Source organism: Arvicola amphibius, chromosome 9 (assembly GCF_903992535.2).
Source record: "Arvicola amphibius chromosome 9, mArvAmp1.2, whole genome shotgun sequence".
NCBI lineage: Eukaryota > Metazoa > Chordata > Mammalia > Rodentia > Cricetidae > Arvicola > Arvicola amphibius.
The window spans coordinates 58,814,218-58,832,713 of record NC_052055.2 but is presented as its reverse complement, the minus strand read 5'-3'; the positions used below and the strand labels follow the sequence as shown (position 1 = coordinate 58,832,713).

At 44.0% G+C, this 18,496-nt stretch overlaps 1 protein-coding gene across 1 annotated transcript in view; it reads right to left on the bottom strand.

Annotated features, from left to right (window-relative positions):
• Positions 1 to 18,496, bottom strand: part of Dip2b (disco interacting protein 2 homolog B) — a 157,237-nt gene that overhangs the window by 66,700 nt on the left and 72,041 nt on the right. The window contains 7 exon segments of the mRNA XM_038342001.2: positions 633 to 756; positions 1,285 to 1,395; positions 3,678 to 3,769; positions 4,879 to 5,076; positions 7,919 to 8,038; positions 8,747 to 8,893; positions 11,009 to 11,221. Of these exon segments, the coding sequence (XP_038197929.1) occupies positions 633 to 756; positions 1,285 to 1,395; positions 3,678 to 3,769; positions 4,879 to 5,076; positions 7,919 to 8,038; positions 8,747 to 8,893; positions 11,009 to 11,221 (1,005 nt within the window).

Genomic DNA, 18,496 nt, shown 5'->3' with positions numbered 1-18,496 from the left:
AATTGAACTGCTTAAGCCACCAGTGAAGGACTTCACACTGAACTAGTCATCTTAAATGTCAGCATATTAAGATCATTTCATCATCAATAAAATACTTAATTTTTACTAGGTTTAGTGAAAAGTTGCTAATTATAGCTTCTTACAAAAGAGCATTTGTCCACATGAGAAATGCGGGCTTGACTCCTCCACAACGGGAGACTCATCCGTCAGGGGAAGCCTGCAGAGCCGTGTGTCCTACCATCCCCCAGCCTTAACGTACACAGGTTAAGAGTGTGACTTCAGAACCTGACAGACTGGGTTCAAATCACCGCTCTGCCATTTATTAGCTGGAATTTAAGGATTCTGTTTCTCAATTTCCTCCCTGAAAAATGGGGATAATTACTATACCGATCTCGTGATTAAGAATTAAAAATAAACAAACAAAAAATACACATGAAGTCCTTAGTTGTTACTCTATTAAAATTCTAACTAGCCGGGACTCAGGCAGCAGAGGCAGCTTGTATCTCTGTGGGTTCGAGGACAGCTTGGGCTACACAGAGAAAATCTGTCTTGAAAAAAGCAAAAAAACAAACAAAAATCTAAAGGACTCAGGCCTAATTTCAATGGGTAATTTGGGCATGAATATTACTCACCTTTAAACTGTACAATTTCTCCATTCTGGGTTTTTGGCAGGCCCTTCAGACAAATTTCACTGGTGAGAGCTAAGGCAATCCCACAGCTCCCTAGCAAGAAGCCAATCTGCTGACCTCCAGCATCCTGTGGAGAAAAAAATAATGAACACAGTGAGGGTGTGAGCGTGAGTGAGCACAGTCAGTGAGGGTGTGAGCGTGAGTGAGCACAGTCAGTGAGGGTGTGAGCGTGAGTGAGCACAGTCAGTGAGGGTGTGAGTGTTGAGCACAGTCAGTGAGGGTGTGAGCGTGAGTGAGCACAGTCAGTGAGGGTGTGAGCGTGAGTGAGCACAGTCAGTGCACACTAAAATATATGCCTCCCATGACTTCCTCCCTCCCTCCCTCCCTCCCTCCCTCCCTTCCTCCCTCCCTCCCTCCCTCCCTCCCTCCCTCCCTCCCTCTCTTCCTGACAGTATCTCTCTGTATAGCTATCCTAGAACTCACTATATAGACCAGGCTGGCCTCAAACTCATAAGAAATTCACCTGCCTCTGCTTCCCAAGTGCTGGGATTAATGGCAGAGGCCACCATGCCTAGTGATCACATTGCTTCCAGTGTCACTGAGTCAGTCCAGTGCCTACTGTATCACAGCGAAAGACATTTAGCAGAGATGTTACCTTTCTGGTCAGTGGTACTTCTATAGGTACTGGAATCACTTCTGCCAGGAGACATCCATAAAAAGCCACCATAAACATGACTGGATCATTGTTGGGGTAAACCAAGGCAACCTAAAATTTCCAAAGACATTAAACAACAGTGGAGTACAGACTGATTAACTCTATACACATAGAACATTTTCCATGGACACAGTAAGTCAAACAATTCAACAGTTATTCATTCTGAAGGAAATTAAGTGACTTAGAAGGACAAAAACATCTGGTAGGGTTATACCATAGATTCTGGGGTAGAGGTTATAGCTCAGAGAGTATTTGCCTCATATAAGACCCCATTTACATTCCTAGGAACACCAAAAAGCAAAGCTAAAACCTAAAACTTACACATTTTGAGACATAAAAATGCAATTCATTATCATTATGGTAAAATGTTTCATTTAATCTTTGTGATTCAGTAGCAGACAGCTTGTCTAATATGTTAATTACTTAGGAAGCTTAACGCAATTTACCTTAGTGCAGGGTTAATGGCATAAATGTGGTGGACATCTCACGACAGAACAGCATGTAATTTAGAGCTGTGTATGTCTCGGGGGCGCCTACAAGTGTTACCCAGCTCAGTCACCACACTGGGACCACACAGGCCTGTTCTTAACCATTTCATCGGACCAGTCCCTAGGCACTCAACATGCAAGTGGTCCAGCACGAAGGCATCTGGTAACATACAAACACTGCAAATACAGTCGGCTCATTGGCCGGGGGAAGCCAGGAGACCACGAGAGCCCTGTGTGCAAGCCTGGGACTTCCTCTGCTAAGTCACAGGAGGAACTCTGCTCATCTTACTACACTGTGGCGCTTGTTTTCTGGCTGGAGTATTCGCAGATTCCTGCTTAAAATCTGATCATATCACTGGATTCTTTTATGTTTCTTTTATTTATTATTACTGTTTGGATAAGATACGCGTGTGGGTGCCAGGTGCGTGCCATAGTGTGTGTGCTTAGGGGACAACAGTCAGGTCTGTGAGTTCCAGAGATGGATCGCGGACACGAGGCTTCTATAGCAAGCCCTTCATCCCGTGAGCCCCTCCTCCAGCCCCTTAATCACTGTGTTCCTGTTTCTTCTCCATGTGTAATCAAACTGCTTTAACTCACTCCAAAGCTGAGTTCAATCTAAACCTTTAAACTGTCCTAGAGGTCTAAAAAAAATTCCACAGGATGAAATAGCCTTCTTGACACTTGGGTAGGCACAACATCGCCTGCTTAGGGTTCAGTGACTCATGGGAAATCCTCAGTGTCAGTCTGTATATGTAAAAGCCATACTTTAAGTATTTCTGGAACACTGTAAAATCATTTTTAAATAGTTACTTGAGGATCCATGAGACAGCCTAAGAGTGCTTGCTACCAAGTCTGATGACCTGAGTTTAATCCTCCAGGACTTACGTGGTAGAGAGTCAGCTCCCGTAAACTGTCTTCTGACCTCCACATGAACACTCACGTTCACACACACACACACAAATGTAAAAAATATTTTCTTAAAAAGGTTACATTAAGAAAGTCTGCTGGGGTCGGTGAGACGGCTCAGTGAGAAGTGCTTGCTGAGCAGGGCCGACAGTCTGAGGTTGATGGAAATCTAGAGCCAATTCCCAAGAGTTGCCCTAAGACTTCCATAAGACCCAGCCCCCCACAAATCAACAGATAGAAGTCAGTTAATTCATAAAAACTGCTGTGTTGTAGCGGGTATTTCATTCTACAAATTACAAATAAACAGTAATGTTGAATGACAGGAAGTAGTCCTATTCAATACATTACTAACAGGGAAAGAAAAACTTAAAAAATTAAAAAAAAATATATCACTTCCAATTAAGAACTAAATGAAACAGTATCAACTTGCCTTTAACAATTTTAAGATCCAGTTTTATAAAGACAAAAATTTGAGTCAACATCGAAGTATTTACTTTCAGAAAGACTTCTTTTCCCTTTTCACTGCCCCAGTTTACTAACAGGCAGCTCCAGAAAGAGGCCCGAAGCCTCTGAATTACAAACAGCACCTAGTGCTGAGCTGGACCGTTGGACTCCTGACTAAACTGGTTTTATTTTCTAAGAATAAGAGCTATGCTGGAGCTGGAAACAGCTCAGTGTGAAATGCACTGGCTGGCCTTCCAGGGGACCAGGGGCCTCTCTAGCACAGTGGGAGCTCACAACCACTTCACAGCTCCATTTCTAGGGAATCTGATGGCCTTAGGCACCAGACGCGTGGTATAGACAGACACACATGCAGGCCGCACACCCATACACATAAAACTTTAGGAAGGAGTAATGTAAGTCTTATTATTGTACAACAAAGCCCGGGGCATGTATCAGAAACAAATCCCACCTTTCTAAACAAACAAAATAAATTACCCTGTCTCCGGGTTTTAACACGGGCTCATTTTTGGTCCCCAGCTTATTCAGCAGCGTGTAAGCCAGCTTCAAGCTTCTGCTCCACAGCTTCCCTGAGGAGAGAGAACAATCAGACAGACATCACAGGCCAATTCCAGCCAGAGCACTGGGTCAGTGCGCAGTCCAGCAGCCGCCATGAGCTGGCACCACCCTCCCCAACACAGACGTCTCCCCTCAAGCAACCTCTCGGGCACTCTCAAGAGCCACTCTTGCCCGGGACAAATGAAGCACACCCTGCCTTACTTAAGAGTTCAGGTTCTTTCCTGCTGTCTGTTTCTTCTCTTTTTCTTTTTGAGACAGGGTCTTACTATGTAGCTCTGGTTATCCTGGGACTTGCTATGTAGACCAGGCTGGCTTCAAGCCCACAGACATCTGTCCACTTCTGCCTCCCAAGTACTGGGATTAAGGTGAGTGCCACTGATATATGACTTATTTCAATTTTTTTTTAAATAATGTAACAAGAGCATACTTAATACCTTTAAAGAGAGGGCAACATTTTTTGTTCGTCTGTTTTACAACACAAGACCAAAAGACGGTTGGCTATGTCCTAGGGTTTTCTGGAAAGTTTAACTCAAATGATTTAAAAAAATACTATAAATGGAGTAAACTGAGCGTGGGCTCATAACAATAATGCTAACCTTCAGAGGCTGAGGCAGGAAGATTTCTTCTGCTTCAAGGCCAGACTGGGTTACATAGTGAAATTTTGTCTTATAGAACTAAAATCAAAAGAGAAGCTGGTTCTAGGAGCCATACGGCTGTACTCATAAGTGTCAGATGAACGTTGGAGGGAGGGGCTGTAAAGGGTTTTTATACTTTATAGAATTGTGCTCTTATTATGAGCAGGATGCAGACTGAAGATCTAAATGTGGTAGTTTTCCTCCTCTGTAACCATTAACACTGAAAAAGACATTCTAAAATCCTCCTCTAGTCAGTGCCACCATTTATGCCTGAAACTTGGAAATCAGGAGACTAAGAGAACCAAGAGTTCAAGGCCATCCCGGGCTACATGAAACTTTGTCTCAGAAACATAAAACAAAACAAAAACAAATCTTCTAATGTAAAAACAGAAACGAATCTTCTTTTGCTGTCCTTAAACCTAGCTGCTTGCCCACATCACTTTAGCCCATAGTCCTTGAGAACTCTTAGCGCAGTGGGGACCCACCGTATGTGAGCGTATAGACTGGTTTCCCAGACATGTCCAGCCCGGTCAGGCAGGGGCACTTGGCTTGGGTGGAGCCCCAGCGCTGCAGGGCAGACTCCAGCGCAGGGGGCCAGTTACAGATGACTCCAAGGGGCTCTCCCTTCACTGGCATCATTTGTCGGCCCTCAGGCTTCGGTTGATTGGGATCTGGCTGAGGTACTGCAGCAAACAGCAAGAAGATGAAATAAGTTCACATGTTTCTAACAACTCCAACTCGAACACATTTTCCTCTGTCTCTGGCTCATTCTCGCAGTGAGGCCTTGGGGCTTCCATCATCCTCCCAAGGAGTCGCAGCTTCCGGGAAGGGATGGCTTACTCCCATCACTGCTTACAGTGCCCCATATGCAAGGGCTGCTTACCGGTGTTAGTTGAGTGGAGAGAGATGAAGGTCAGCCACCCACCTCTATCTCCCACTGTGCTCAGTCTTAAACTCTACATTCTCACAGAAGAAAAGATAATTTACATATAGGCTAAATACTCAAGTAATTACTGTGTACCAACCACGTGCACAGACTATAGTAAACTGGGAATGTGAACAAGCTGGGTGTGGGAGCCCATCCCCATAGTCTCAAAGTTCAGGAGGGTGAAGCAAGAACAAGATCAAATTTAAGGTCTGCCAAGGAATACTGCCAGGACTCTTGTCTCAACAAAACACTTAGAGAAAACAAACACTACACGTACAGCTACAGAGTGCACAGGGGCACACAGACAGTGATACCTCAGCTCAGGTGTGACTCATCAGCTGGTGACGTTCTCTCTCCTGTACTCCGAGTATGCAGTCACCCACTACCCATGTTGACCTGGTTTTGCTGTGTGCATGCCCTAGTGCATGCTGCAGCTATATATGGGCTAGAGAGATGGCTCAGTGGTTAAGAGCACTGGTCTCTCTTCCAGAGGACCCAGGTTCAATTCCCAGCACCCACATGACAGCTTATAGCTGTCTGTATTTCCTGCTCCAGGAGATTGGATACCCTATTCTGGCCTCTGCAGGCAGCAAGCATGAAAGTGGTACACATACACACATGCAGGGAAAACACCCATCCATACAAAATCAATCAGTATAGACAACTAAAAATAAGAAGAAAAAAACTGTTCTTTGTAATTCACTATTATGATGGATTTGTTTGACTCATTCTTTTTTTAAAGTTAGCACATAAAGCAGGGGGCTTCCAAACATCATTTTATACATTTGTATCATTACACTTGGTTCTTGCTCATCCCCATCCCACCTCTCTTACCCGCTCCTGCCGACCTCCCTCTCCCCGAGCAGTCTTCATGTCTGCTTTCACATCATGTGAATTCCATTCTCTCTTAGCCCCACCTCTGCTGAGATTCCCTTCTCCCCTTTCGCAGTTCCCCTTTCCATGACCTGCACACACATTTAAATCTAGATTCTGCAGGAAAAAGACATGCTGTCTGCACGTTTCTGAGTCTGGCTTATTTACATAGTGTAATGTTCCCTATTTTGCATCCATTTCTTCTACCAACAAAATACTCATCTCACTCCTTATTGTGCATAATATTTCAGACCGTTCAGACCCTTAGATTTCATCTAAATGTCACAAGAATACCCAGGAGTAACTGTTATAAGCCACTTCATCTCTACAGAGACTGTGCATCTGGGAGGCACAGTTTTCTACTAGGGCTTCGTGCACACTTCTTCATGTTTCCAAAAGATACGGGTGTTTTCCTTTTCCAAAAACAACCATTGGTCAAAGAAATCTATTTATATTAGTAAAACACTGTTAGAACCCGGCAAAGATCAGAACTAGTCTCCAATATGCCACATTCCATTACTATTCTGATAAGATTATAGTCTACTTCTAGTCTCAGAAGAAGTAAGCAAACCCCACAAAAACAAACTGACAGGGCTTCCTGATAGTTCTCTACGCAGGAGAGTCAGTCTCTCTCCCTGAGTGCAGTCTCCTTGGCCCCTCCGCTCTTTGGGAGCCGCCATGAGCTTCAGTCACACAGAATGGCTGCTCTTCACCCACACTCACATCCTCTCCCTTCTCAAGTTCTCTTACGAAATCCAGGCTATCACGACTTCACCAGTGAATGGTTTTTAATTATCGCACAAAAAAATTCTGGTGCTCGATCACCTGTCTTCAGCCACACACACAGAACTAACTTCTTTCCTCCCCTATATTCTCTAACATGAACCTCCTGGCTAACCTGTTTCTATACTAACTCATTTTAGAACTGAATGGTCTCCGTCACAATCAGCATGAAGGAAGGAAGTTCATTTTCATGTCTTTAAATGTCTTTACTATCTACCACTCTGTCTTCTGGAAAGTGAATGTGTGTGCACTGATTGGCAAAGTCAATAAAAGACCCATCTGTATTACAAGAAAGAAAGCAAACCTTTGAGGCTGGATTTGTTATCGACACGCTAAAAAAATACAAATTACAGCCGGGCGGTGGTGGCACACGCCTTTAATCCCAGCACTTGGGAGGCAGAGGCAGGCAGATCTCCGTGAGTTCGAGACCAGCCTGGTCTACAAGAGCTAGCTCCAGGACAGGCTCTAAAGCAGCAGAGAAACCCTGTCTCGAAAAACCAAAAAAAAAAAAAAAAAACACAAATTACAAATAATTATAGAAATCATGTATTTCTAGGCAAGTGAGAGGGTTCAGCAAATAAAGGTGTTTGCCATCAAACCTGCTGACCCAGAACCTGCATGATGGGAGAGAAACAGCTTTCGGAAGTGGTCCTCTGGCCTCCACACACACACGCTCGCTCGCTCGCTCTCTCACAGGCACACACACCATGCGTCTTCTGACTCAATGACTGAGTACAAAGACCACACTAACGAGGATGCTCTTAGCCCCCAGTCCTCCTTGTCCCCGATCCCTTCTCCGAGACTTAAATATAAATGATCCTGAGGGAAGCAGCACAGCCGCGGGAACTCCTTGAGTAAGAACCATGCCACTTTCAGCCCTGAGCACACACACCCAGCGTGCACTGCTCGTGAGTGTGTGCTTCTGGCACTTTCACTACTACCTTCCACAATTTCTTCAGAGTCGTCCACAAAAAATTCCTTTAAGGGGGGTCTTTTGGGTCGTTTCAGTGTGCTGAGAAGCTGCTGGATTTTCGTGGATACTCTGCTACTGACAGGAACACCTGTAAGGGGAAAAGCAATGGTAAATTCAGTTAAAATTCATTGAGTCAATAAATACATTTTATTTCCTCAATTACCTCCTTCTCTTTAAAAACTTAACTATTAAGCTTTTTATTACCAATGAGACTTTTAAGGATTTAAATGCCTTGTTTATTGAAACTGAGATTTCTCTTTCTTACCCTTATTTCCTTTCCTCCTTCCTCTCAGATCTTCTTTTTTTTCCTTCAAGACAATGTTTCTCTGTGTAGCCCTGGCTGTCCTAGAACTCGCTCTGTAGACCAGGCTGGCCTCGAACTCACGGAGATCCGCCTGCCTCTGCCTCCCGAGTGCTGGGATTAAAGGCGTGAGCCACCACCGCCTGGTCTAGATTTTGCTTGGCCTTTGCCATCTTATTCTATTCAAAAAGGACCAAACACACACTTGACAAACTTTATAACAACAGGAGACAAGCCCAGCCTATGCTGAGTGTGCAGCTAAAGGTCTCCCCAGGCTTTTGTTCCTCTTGTAGCATTTTCTTCTTCCACACTGGACTCATGGTGCTTTCTACAAACACCAGCATGGACAGCGACAAGAGGGACTGCGCGTGGTGATCGCGAGTGAGCCAGCAGCAGGGGTCTCTGCAGCTGGGACAGCTGAGAAGAGCTGCTGGGCAGAAGCTGCGTTTTCCCAGTTTAACGTATACTCCCTAACCCTACCAAGGGACTCCATACCATCAGCCGTATCCATAAGGCTGGATCTGTTGGATCCTTTGTGCATGCCTTTAACTATGCCAGAAGGTGGCAGGTCAATGTTTGCTGGGCGAAGTGAGGAAGAGGAAGAGGTAGTTGCAGTGACATCAGGAGGAGCTGAGACATTCTCTGAGGGAAAAGACAAAATTTAGAATCATATGGTATTAACAGTAAAAATAACACTCTAAACCTTTTGTTTTAGCTCTTTTAAAACAAACTTTAAAAAATATTTATTCTCTTATTTACTTATTATTATTATCATCATGTATTGTGAGCTAGCTGTCTCCTTCCATTGCAGGTCCCAAGGATGAACCCAGAGTCCTGAGCTTGCCTGAAAGTGCTTCTCCCTGCTGAGCTATCTCACCAGCCCTAACACAAATTTTTCCATCAAAGTCCACTAGAACTTATCGGAGAAAGAGGAAGGTAAACCAGAGCACAGCTTTCTAAAACATAATTCTCAAGATCTGAGTAATTTAGTTATCAGATCAAATCTCAGAGCCAGTATTTCTCAAAAACATTATTTCCTTACAGCGTGGATAACAGGAATCCAATGTTTGTAAAAGTCACTCAAAAACGAAATCAATTAAGTAAGGTCCAATTCTACTAGTTCTCTAAGTCCTTGAACACTTCTGTATGTCATGTTTTATCTGGGATGTTTCCAGTTCTACCAAACCAGAACAGTGGCTTAGAGTGTCTCAAAGGAAGGAAAACGAGATAGCCTACTTCTAATTTTGATGAGACAGCCCAAAGTTAAGCTGGACCCACTGTCCGGCAAGGTTCCCCACATATGCTACTTCATGGAAAAGTTCCTCTGAATTTTTTTTTCAGGCATGGTGGTATACACCTTTTTAAAAATATCTTTTAAAATATTTATTTATTTATTATGTATACAATATTCTGTCTGCGTGTATGCCTGCAAGCCAGAAGAGGGCACCAGATCTCATTACGGATGGTTGTGAGCCACCGTGTGGTTGCCGGGAATTGAACTCAGGACCTTTGGAAGAACAGGCAATGCTCTTAACCACTGAGCCATCTCTCCAGCCCCATATTTTGAATTTTTTGAGACAGGGTCTCATTAGCCAGGTCAGCTGAGCCTCTGCCTCTGCTTTCCAAGTGCTGGGACAACAGGTGCGCACTGTCTGGCTCGGTGTCCGTGGAAAGTCAGCTGGTGTGAGAACAGGAGTGCTGTGGGCTGGGAAAAGCTACTGAATGAAGCCACCACCCCCCCCCCCCCACAAAACTAGACAACATCCTATGAAGAAAGAAATTAGAGGACACAAACCGTATGACATAAAATAATCAACACTGCTTGCTGCCTGTGACAGGGTGGTGGGAACATGCCTATCTGTGTGCGGCTGCACTGGGAGGCTCAGGAGTACAGAGTAGAGCAAAGAGTGCAGGGTGGGTCACAATAGTGACGTGTGGCTTTTTAATGTGGCAATCATACCCACAAGGTAACTATCATCATTAGAAAGTATAATCTTAATCTATAATTTTCCAGCCTTTTATATAAAGTGATCCAGGAAGGTCACTGAGACGACAAGTGGACAAGGAAACGTGACTGGTCATCAGGAAAAGGAGTACGAGCGGACGCAGCACTGGGCCAGGACTTAGTGCAACTGGTACTGCCAAGAAGTAAGGCAGAGACCTGGTGGGGCGGGGACAAAACTCACAAATACATAGAGCAGAGCCAAGCAACAGCTAGACGCCATACGACAGCACCAGCAGCAGCCAGCGGCTTGGTGTGCCTCCCCGCACCCTGCGTACTTCTCATGCAGCAACATCACCACAGCAAGCAACATAAACCCAGTCTTTAGGCCAGAGACAAAAGGCCTTGCCGACAATGGCTTAGTGTAGAATTTACTCAGATTAAATATGTTATGTTTTATGGAATATAGATGATATTTCTGGGAACTGTGAGGTTTAGTAGCTCTTGATATAGGGACTATTTCTCTTCTGGCATAAACCCATACTAAGACTGGGGTTATATTTTGCAGTTTCAGTATTGCTTACAGAAATAGATATGGCTTCAGGTGAGCAACATTTGTATCAATAATGTTGATGATACCTATTACCCCTATAACAAATATATAGCTGGTGCTTCCTTCTCTGCCTCATGAACTGTTTTCTGTGATCAAATATTTTAGGCCACATTGAAAACCTAACACAATCATAAACTGTTTCCAGGATACTGGGGTGCTATATGAAACATAAGGTGGGCTTCTTGGGTAGATCAACTCCTACCTATTCGGGTATTGGCAAATACATCAGCTAGAGACCCACTGGTTCCTTTGACCTCTCCGTGAGACAGCGTAGAAGATGCCGATGAAGAGGTGGACGATCCCTGGATTGAGCGGTTGATCCAGGACTCGGCATTCTGCAAGCTTTGTTGCAGGGCAGCAGAGAGCGCAGCCTGGCGTCTCAGAGAGCCCTCATCCTCAGAGGCCGAAGACGTGTCTGTGTGGAATTAGAGAAAAAGAGGTCTCGATCCTGCCTTGAGCACAGACTGTTCAGTTCTTGCTCGTTGACTGCACAACCAATGTTGACACCAGTAAAACACCAGCATTCTCAAGTTAGATTATCAGGTGACATTTCTTAGACGTGGAAAAGAGATCTAGGGCCACAACTCACAAAACAGAATGCTGACCTCAGAAGACCATGGGAAACATTAAAAAAATCTTTTAATAATTTAATTAATTTGATAATTTAAGTAATTTTAATAATTTAATCAATCAGTGTTTACATTCTTCTGGTTTGCTCGCTCATTAGAGACCTTGTAAGGGGTGGTCACATGGGTTTTTCTGGGTATCTGTCTCTGCTTAAAAGGAGAGGGCTATAGGAAACACGGATACTACTTCTGCTGAAAAGTAGGAAGAGAGCAGGGTGATGAGATCTCAAGTGGGGGCAAGAAACTGTCTTAGCCTGGAGGCACTGCCTGCTCTACTGGACAAGCTGGCTGGTCACAGGGTGAGGTTAGGTTTCCAAACATGACAGAGCCCTGAGAATTCCCTTGACTGAGCTGGGCCCTAACTTCAGGAAGCAGGCCTAAATTAGATTAGTTTGCTAAAAACTCAAAGTGCGGACCCAGGGAAAACTTCTAAATGACACTAGGTGGCTCTAATTGGTGACCTGTGGGTTGAATGAACTTCACTCTGCTCTTGTTTCTGCAGGACTAACAATGGAACCCACACGTCCTGTATGAGCTAACTAGCAGAGCCCCAGTACCATTCAGTTTTTTGGGGTTTGAGACAGGGTTTCTCTGTAGCTTTGGAGCCTGTCCTGAACTCACTCTGTAGACCAGGATGACCTCGAACTCACAGAGATCCGCCTGCCTCTGCCTCCCGAGTGCTGGGATTAAAGGCGTGCGCCACCACTGCCCAGTCATTTTCGTATTTTTTTTTAAATAAAAAATGTCACGCTCAGTTCTGTAGAAATTTTTTTTGTCTAATTCAGATGAATCAGTGGGTCCAGGACATGCAGTGATTCAAAGAGCCAGAGAAATAAACAAGAGGGCAGGAAAAATGCTAACACTCCACAATGGGAATTTGAGCTTAAAAAAAAGAAAAAGAAAAAGAAAAACAAAACAAAACCAAACCATGGTAATCCAGAATTCAGAAATCTAGTCTATAAACCAAAGAGCCCAAATAAAGCAATGGCCACTACCTTTGCTTCTTGTTCAGACTACCAGCAGTGCACTACCTCACATGAAAGGAGATGCACAGAGTCCAAGAACTGTAATGGTTTTAATGTACTACACACTGGAATCTATGTCAGGTCCTGGGGTGCTGAGACATAAGAATGCCTGTGAGATAGGGCCTGCCACTAAAAAGTCATACAGTATGGTACTGGCAACACACAACCCCACACAAGAACAAAACATGCTGTAAGAAATGGAAGAAGTCGAGAACTTTGGGAGGAGGACTGGGTTTGAGTGCCTCAGTGTAAGTGCAGTACGTTATAAGGAGAGAGGAGATGGAGGCGTGGGGAGACAGACAGATGGAGAGCCTAGAGAACTCAGTGATAGCAAGAAGGCTCCCTGCAGGGAAAAGGTTCACACTACAACATGGTGTCAAAGGAAAACACAAAGACGGTGGTACTTAACAAAAGCAGTACTTTATAATTTCTAGAAAATACTTGAAAATTTCAACTCTATCTTGAAAGGAAAACATTCTGTAAACAAGCAGAAAGTGGGGGCAGGGTGGGAGGGAGACTTGTGACCCTAACCATGAGAATTTAGTGTTTTGGGGTAACATCTCAGAATCCTACAAAGGCCTCTGGATTTATAAGCTGCCCCTAATGTGCCTTTTTAATTTGTGTAAGTCAAAAACCTTAATCAATCAATTTTTACAGGTAGTAAGCCCCATATTTTCATTATTAGATTTGTGAAAAACTAATTGCATTATATTTCTGTATTTGATCAATTATGTAATTAGGTGTAGTGTTTCAATTCAATTACCTGCTGTGCCTGCCAGCCCTCCTCAGGGTGTTTAATGGCTATTAGCTATGAAACAGTTTAGGCTAGGGCAAAATGTGGATGGCTTTGGTGTCTGTCTTCCATGTGAACTCTGAGGACCCACCAAGTTCACTTGTAACTCGAGGTTAAATGATTCATTGTGAAGTTTTACCCATTCAACAAATAAGTATGCCCGAGCAGGTGGTGGATTCATTTGTATTTTAACAAATAAAGACTGGCCGGGCAGTGGTGGCGCACACCTTTAATCCCAGCACTCAGGAGGCAGAGGCAGGCGAATCTCTGTGAGTTCGAGGCCAGCCTGGTCTACAAGAGCTAGTTCCAGGACAGGCTCCAAAGCTACAGAGAAACCCTATCTCGAAAAAACAAACAAACAAAAATCAAACAAACAAACAAATAAAGACTACCTGAAGATCAGAGAGTAAAACAGCCCCTCTGGTCAGGCTTACAGATCAGGTAGTAGTAACACACACCTTTAATCCCAGCAGCCACACTAGTTGCCATAAAAACCGGGCGGTACATGCCTTTAAGAGGTACATGCCTTTAAAGGCACTAGAGAGGACCATAAAATGGGAGGAGGCAGCTCTCAGTCACAGTCTCATTCTGAGATTCCTGGAGGCAGAATTGCCATTTCAGACTGAGATCAGGTAAGAGTCAGTGGCTGGCTGTTTTGCTTTTCTGACCTTCATGTTGAACCCCAATTTCTGTCTCTAAGTTTTTATTAATCTTGCTTCATGAGCACTGTACCAGTGAGGGAGAATGAGATGCTGGGTGAGAAGGGCTTGGAGCCTGGTGGAGCTCATACTCCTTTGCCCTGCAGGGGAAGCAGGGATTGGCTGAGAGGCATAGCAAGTGAGAAAGGACAGCAGGTACAGAAAACAAGGCATATTTGAAGAAATGAACAAAACAGAAACCAGCTGAAGCACACAAAGAAACCAAAAAAGGTGAGGGCACAATCAGGGAGCCTAAGGACATGAGAGGAAATATGCCTTCCTGAGGCCACTGTGGAGCCAGCACAGTGCCCCTCTCAGGCCCTAGAGGACTGATGAAAAGGTGTCTCTGTCTCTGCTCTGCCACAGTGTCTGATATTTTCCCTTAGTAACAGTTTCAATGAGGCACTAAGATAAGAGCGCTTACTTCTGTGTCAGAGGACCTGAGCTCAGATCACAGCAGCCTTGGCTACTGGGTTACAAACACCTGCAACTCCAACGCCAAAGGAGACTGCACTCTCTGGTCCCTGGACATTCAACACAACAGCATACCCAAGTTAAAAAAATAAATCTTTTCTTTTTAATGACAGAATAACTTAAACAGCCTGTTCCTTTAGGATGAAAGTAGGGAACAGAGAAAGGGCTCAGCAGTCAAGAGCACTTGTTCTCAACTCCTCCAGCGGACCCAGGTTTGATCCCAGTACCAATCTGGCAGCTCACAAATGCTGGTAACTCCCATTCCCGGGACTTCAGTGCCCTTCTCTGGCTTCTGTGAATGCATAGATATACATGCAGGCAAAACACCCAGACACATAACATAAAAATAATAAATGAGAACCAAGAGAACAGACCCCTGAAGGTTGGTAGAAAAAAAGAAAACCATCTGCTCTGAGGGTCACAACACCCAAGAGCGTGGCTGCTGCAGGTCATATTCACGGGGAATTAACTCCCAGGGATGTGCAACACTTAGTGCTGCTCTGGGACGGCTGCGCTTTCTTTCTTTTCTCCTTTTTGAGCCAAGCTTTGCTATGCAGCTGCAGCTGGATCTGTACTAGAGTCTCCCCAAGCCTGTCTCTTGAGGATGGGTCTATAGGCAGTGGGCCTCCACACTTGCCTGAGCCTACAATTTCACAAAAAAAGAGAGCTTTTTAAAATATTATTATTTTATAATGTAAAAATGTCTACCAGGAATATTTGTAAAAAAATTTGGCAAGATTAAAAAAAATGGGGGGGGGTGGTTGAGGAAGATTTTTAAAATGTATGTGTTTGTTGGAGAGTGCTGGAGCACAATGTGCAGGGGTTAGTTCTCTCCTTCCGCTATGGGTCCTGGGTATGGAATTCAGGTCGTCGGGCTTGGCGCACTGTCGGTATCTGCTAAAACCATTTTGTTGACTGAGGTTTGTGAGACAGGGTCTTGTTTTGTAGTCCTGAAAAGCTTGGCCTTTAACTCGTAACAATCAGTCATCTTGCCCCCTGAGTGCTGGGATTACAGTCATGAGTCACTACCTAGAGCTCAAAACGTTTTGTTGCTGTTGTTTGGTTCTAGGGGCTGAACCTAGGCTTCATGCATGCTAGGCCAACACACTGCTACTAAATTATACCCCCGGGCCAGAAAACAATCTTTAAAGCATGGCTTTCTCTTTGTGCTGTGCTGTGATTTAACACAGCACCATTTGATATTGTTCACCAGAAGCCTATCATTTATTTCAGTGGTTTTCAACCTGGGGCTCAAAACCCCAATAGTGAATATCAGACTCAATTATGATTCATAACAGCAAAATTATAGTTATGAAGTAGCAACAAAATAATTTTATGGTTGGGGGTCACCACAACATGAAAAACTGTATTAAAGAGTCACAGCATTGGGAAAGTTGAGAACCACTGCTCTATTTGGGTTTTTTGGGTTTTGGTTTTGTTTTTTCGAGACAGGATTTCTCTGTTGTAGCCCTGGCTGTCCTGGAACTCATTCTGTATACCAGGCTGGCCTCAAACTCACGGAGATCTGCCTGTCTCAGCCTCCCAAATGCTGATATTAAAGGTGTGCACCACCACCTGGTTAAAAAAAAAAAACTAATTTTAAAAGACTTATAAGGATGACAATGACACCTAAAGCACCTGTCTCCTGAAAGTCAATGACACACACTAAGGAACAGCAGTATGAGCTGACCAGTTCCTGGAGAATAGTTATTATCAGAGCTGGAGATGGCTCGGCAGTTGAGAGCACTGACTGCTCTTCCAGAGGACCCCAGTTCAGTTCCCAGCACCCACATGGCAACTCACAACTGTCTGTAACTCCAGTTCCAGAAGACATGGTGTATACATATGCATACAGGTAAAACCTTCAGGTGTATAAAATAAAAAAAAATTTTAAAAAAAGAACAACAAAGGAAAACACATTCTGCCATTCAGCAATATGCCAAACTTAGGTCTAGACACTGGCTTAGACGAAAGAGTAACAATCCTGAGACTGCAGGTGACACCCACCACCCTACAACCACTCAGAATAACACGTCACCTCAACTGGGCATGGAAGAGGCGACTTCAAGCAAGTGCTTCCGAGAACAGATGAACAAACTTGCCAATGGAACAGTTAAGGCTTGATCTGGAGGAGGAGAAAGTGGACGGGGCTCTGCCACACAGAAAAGTCATTTCTCCTGCCTGGATGACCGGCAACTTCAGCACGTACAAGGATACTTTGAGGAGAGATGGTTTTTACATAGGCAAGGGGAGATTTAAAACTTGAGAAGACGAATCGTTACAGAATAAAAAGGGGGTCTAGGAGAAGGCAGTGTACAGTATAGGGAAGACTGGTTAGTTCTGGGCATCCAGAGAGCTCAGAGCTTGAAGGTGCTTGCTGCTCACCAGACAAGCTGAGTGTTTGATTCCCTGGACTCACACGGAGCAAGGAGAGAACTGGCTCCTGCAGGCTGTTCTCAGACCTCAACACATACCTTCCACACACAAATCAACAAATAAATGCAATTTTTATTTTTTTAAAAAAGGTTCTTTCTGGAGATAGGTGCTGAGTCTATTTTAGGCTACAAATTCTGAACCATTTAAACTAACACTAAGCCCATAGGCGTGTACAGTCATTTGCCATGCAGCTCTTAGGGAGACTGAAAAGTACTCAAGAGAATTTTTTTAATTTTATTTTTTTTTTAATTTTTTAAGACAGGGTTTCTCTATGTAGTCCTAACTGTCCTGGAACTCATGCTGTAAACCAGGCTGGCCTCGAACTCACAGAGATCCACCTGCCTCTGCCTCCTGAGTGCTGGGATTAAAGGTGTGTGCCACCATTGCCCAGCTCCAAGAGAATTTTTATATTCCACAATGATGCTTGTGTGCAAAAAGCTAACTAGGGAATGAAAAATTTGTCAGAGATGATAAGGCAGGACCATAAGCTGCCTGACAAATCAAGAGGGAGGAACAGTTACTAATTACTCAAGGTCTCTTCATATGTATGTATGTATGTATGTATGTATGTATGTATGTATGTATGCATGCATGCATACACACACACACATATACCACTAAACAGTTTTCCTGGGAACTTTCCACATCTATTGAAAGTCTGCTTAGAAAACAAATGCTATATATATCCTGGGAGACAAGATACCATTTATGTTGTTTTGTTTTGGTTCTTTGAGACAGGGACTCATGCAGGCCAGACTGGACAAACTGGCTAAGTAAATCAGAAGGACCTTGAACTCCTCTGATCTCCATGCCTCTACTTCCCAGGTGCTGGAATTACAGGGCTGCCCCTTTACACCCAGGTTACTGCCCATTTGAATACTAGATTAAATATCTAACAACCCTTAGTGCTCTGAGTTTTCAAGAAAGCATATATTCAACACAAAACAGTCCAGAAGAAGAGGCAAATATGTTAAATGGCTTAAGGAATGACCTTTTGAATCAGTCCACTCTGGGAACTGCTACATGACTTAATGGGTAAGGGTGCTTGTCACCAAGCCTGACAACTCAAATACAACCCCCTGAGCCCACACGGTAGAAGGCGTGAATGAACACATACGCACGCACGCACACACGCACGCACGTGCGTGAGCGTGCCCATACTAACTAGTTAACTAATCAACTGTTCTGGACTTGGCTTTAGTTATGACACAACAATCAGATTTTAGACGTCTTCAACCTACTTGTTGCTTCCTTTTTATTCTTCTGTGTGGGAAGGGCACCAGGGACCAAACCCAGGGCCTTGTGCAAACTGCATAAGTCAGCTCTTGTCTCCTCAAGTATCTCTTCTTTAGCAGCTCTCAAAGACAATTGACCTCGACACCATCTATGGATAAGTTGATTTTCCTTTTTTCTTTTTTTCTTTAAAATTTATTTTTATTTTATTTGCATTGGTGTTTTGCATGTGTGTCTTCATGAGGATGTCAGATCTTAGAGTTATAGACAGTTGTGAGCTGCCATGCGGGTGCTAGAACTTGAACCCAGGTCCTCTGGAAGAACAGTCAGTGATCTTAACTACTGAGCCATCTCTCCAGCTCCTAAGTTCATTTTCCTAGTTCAGTCCTGTGCCCGCAAGCCCTC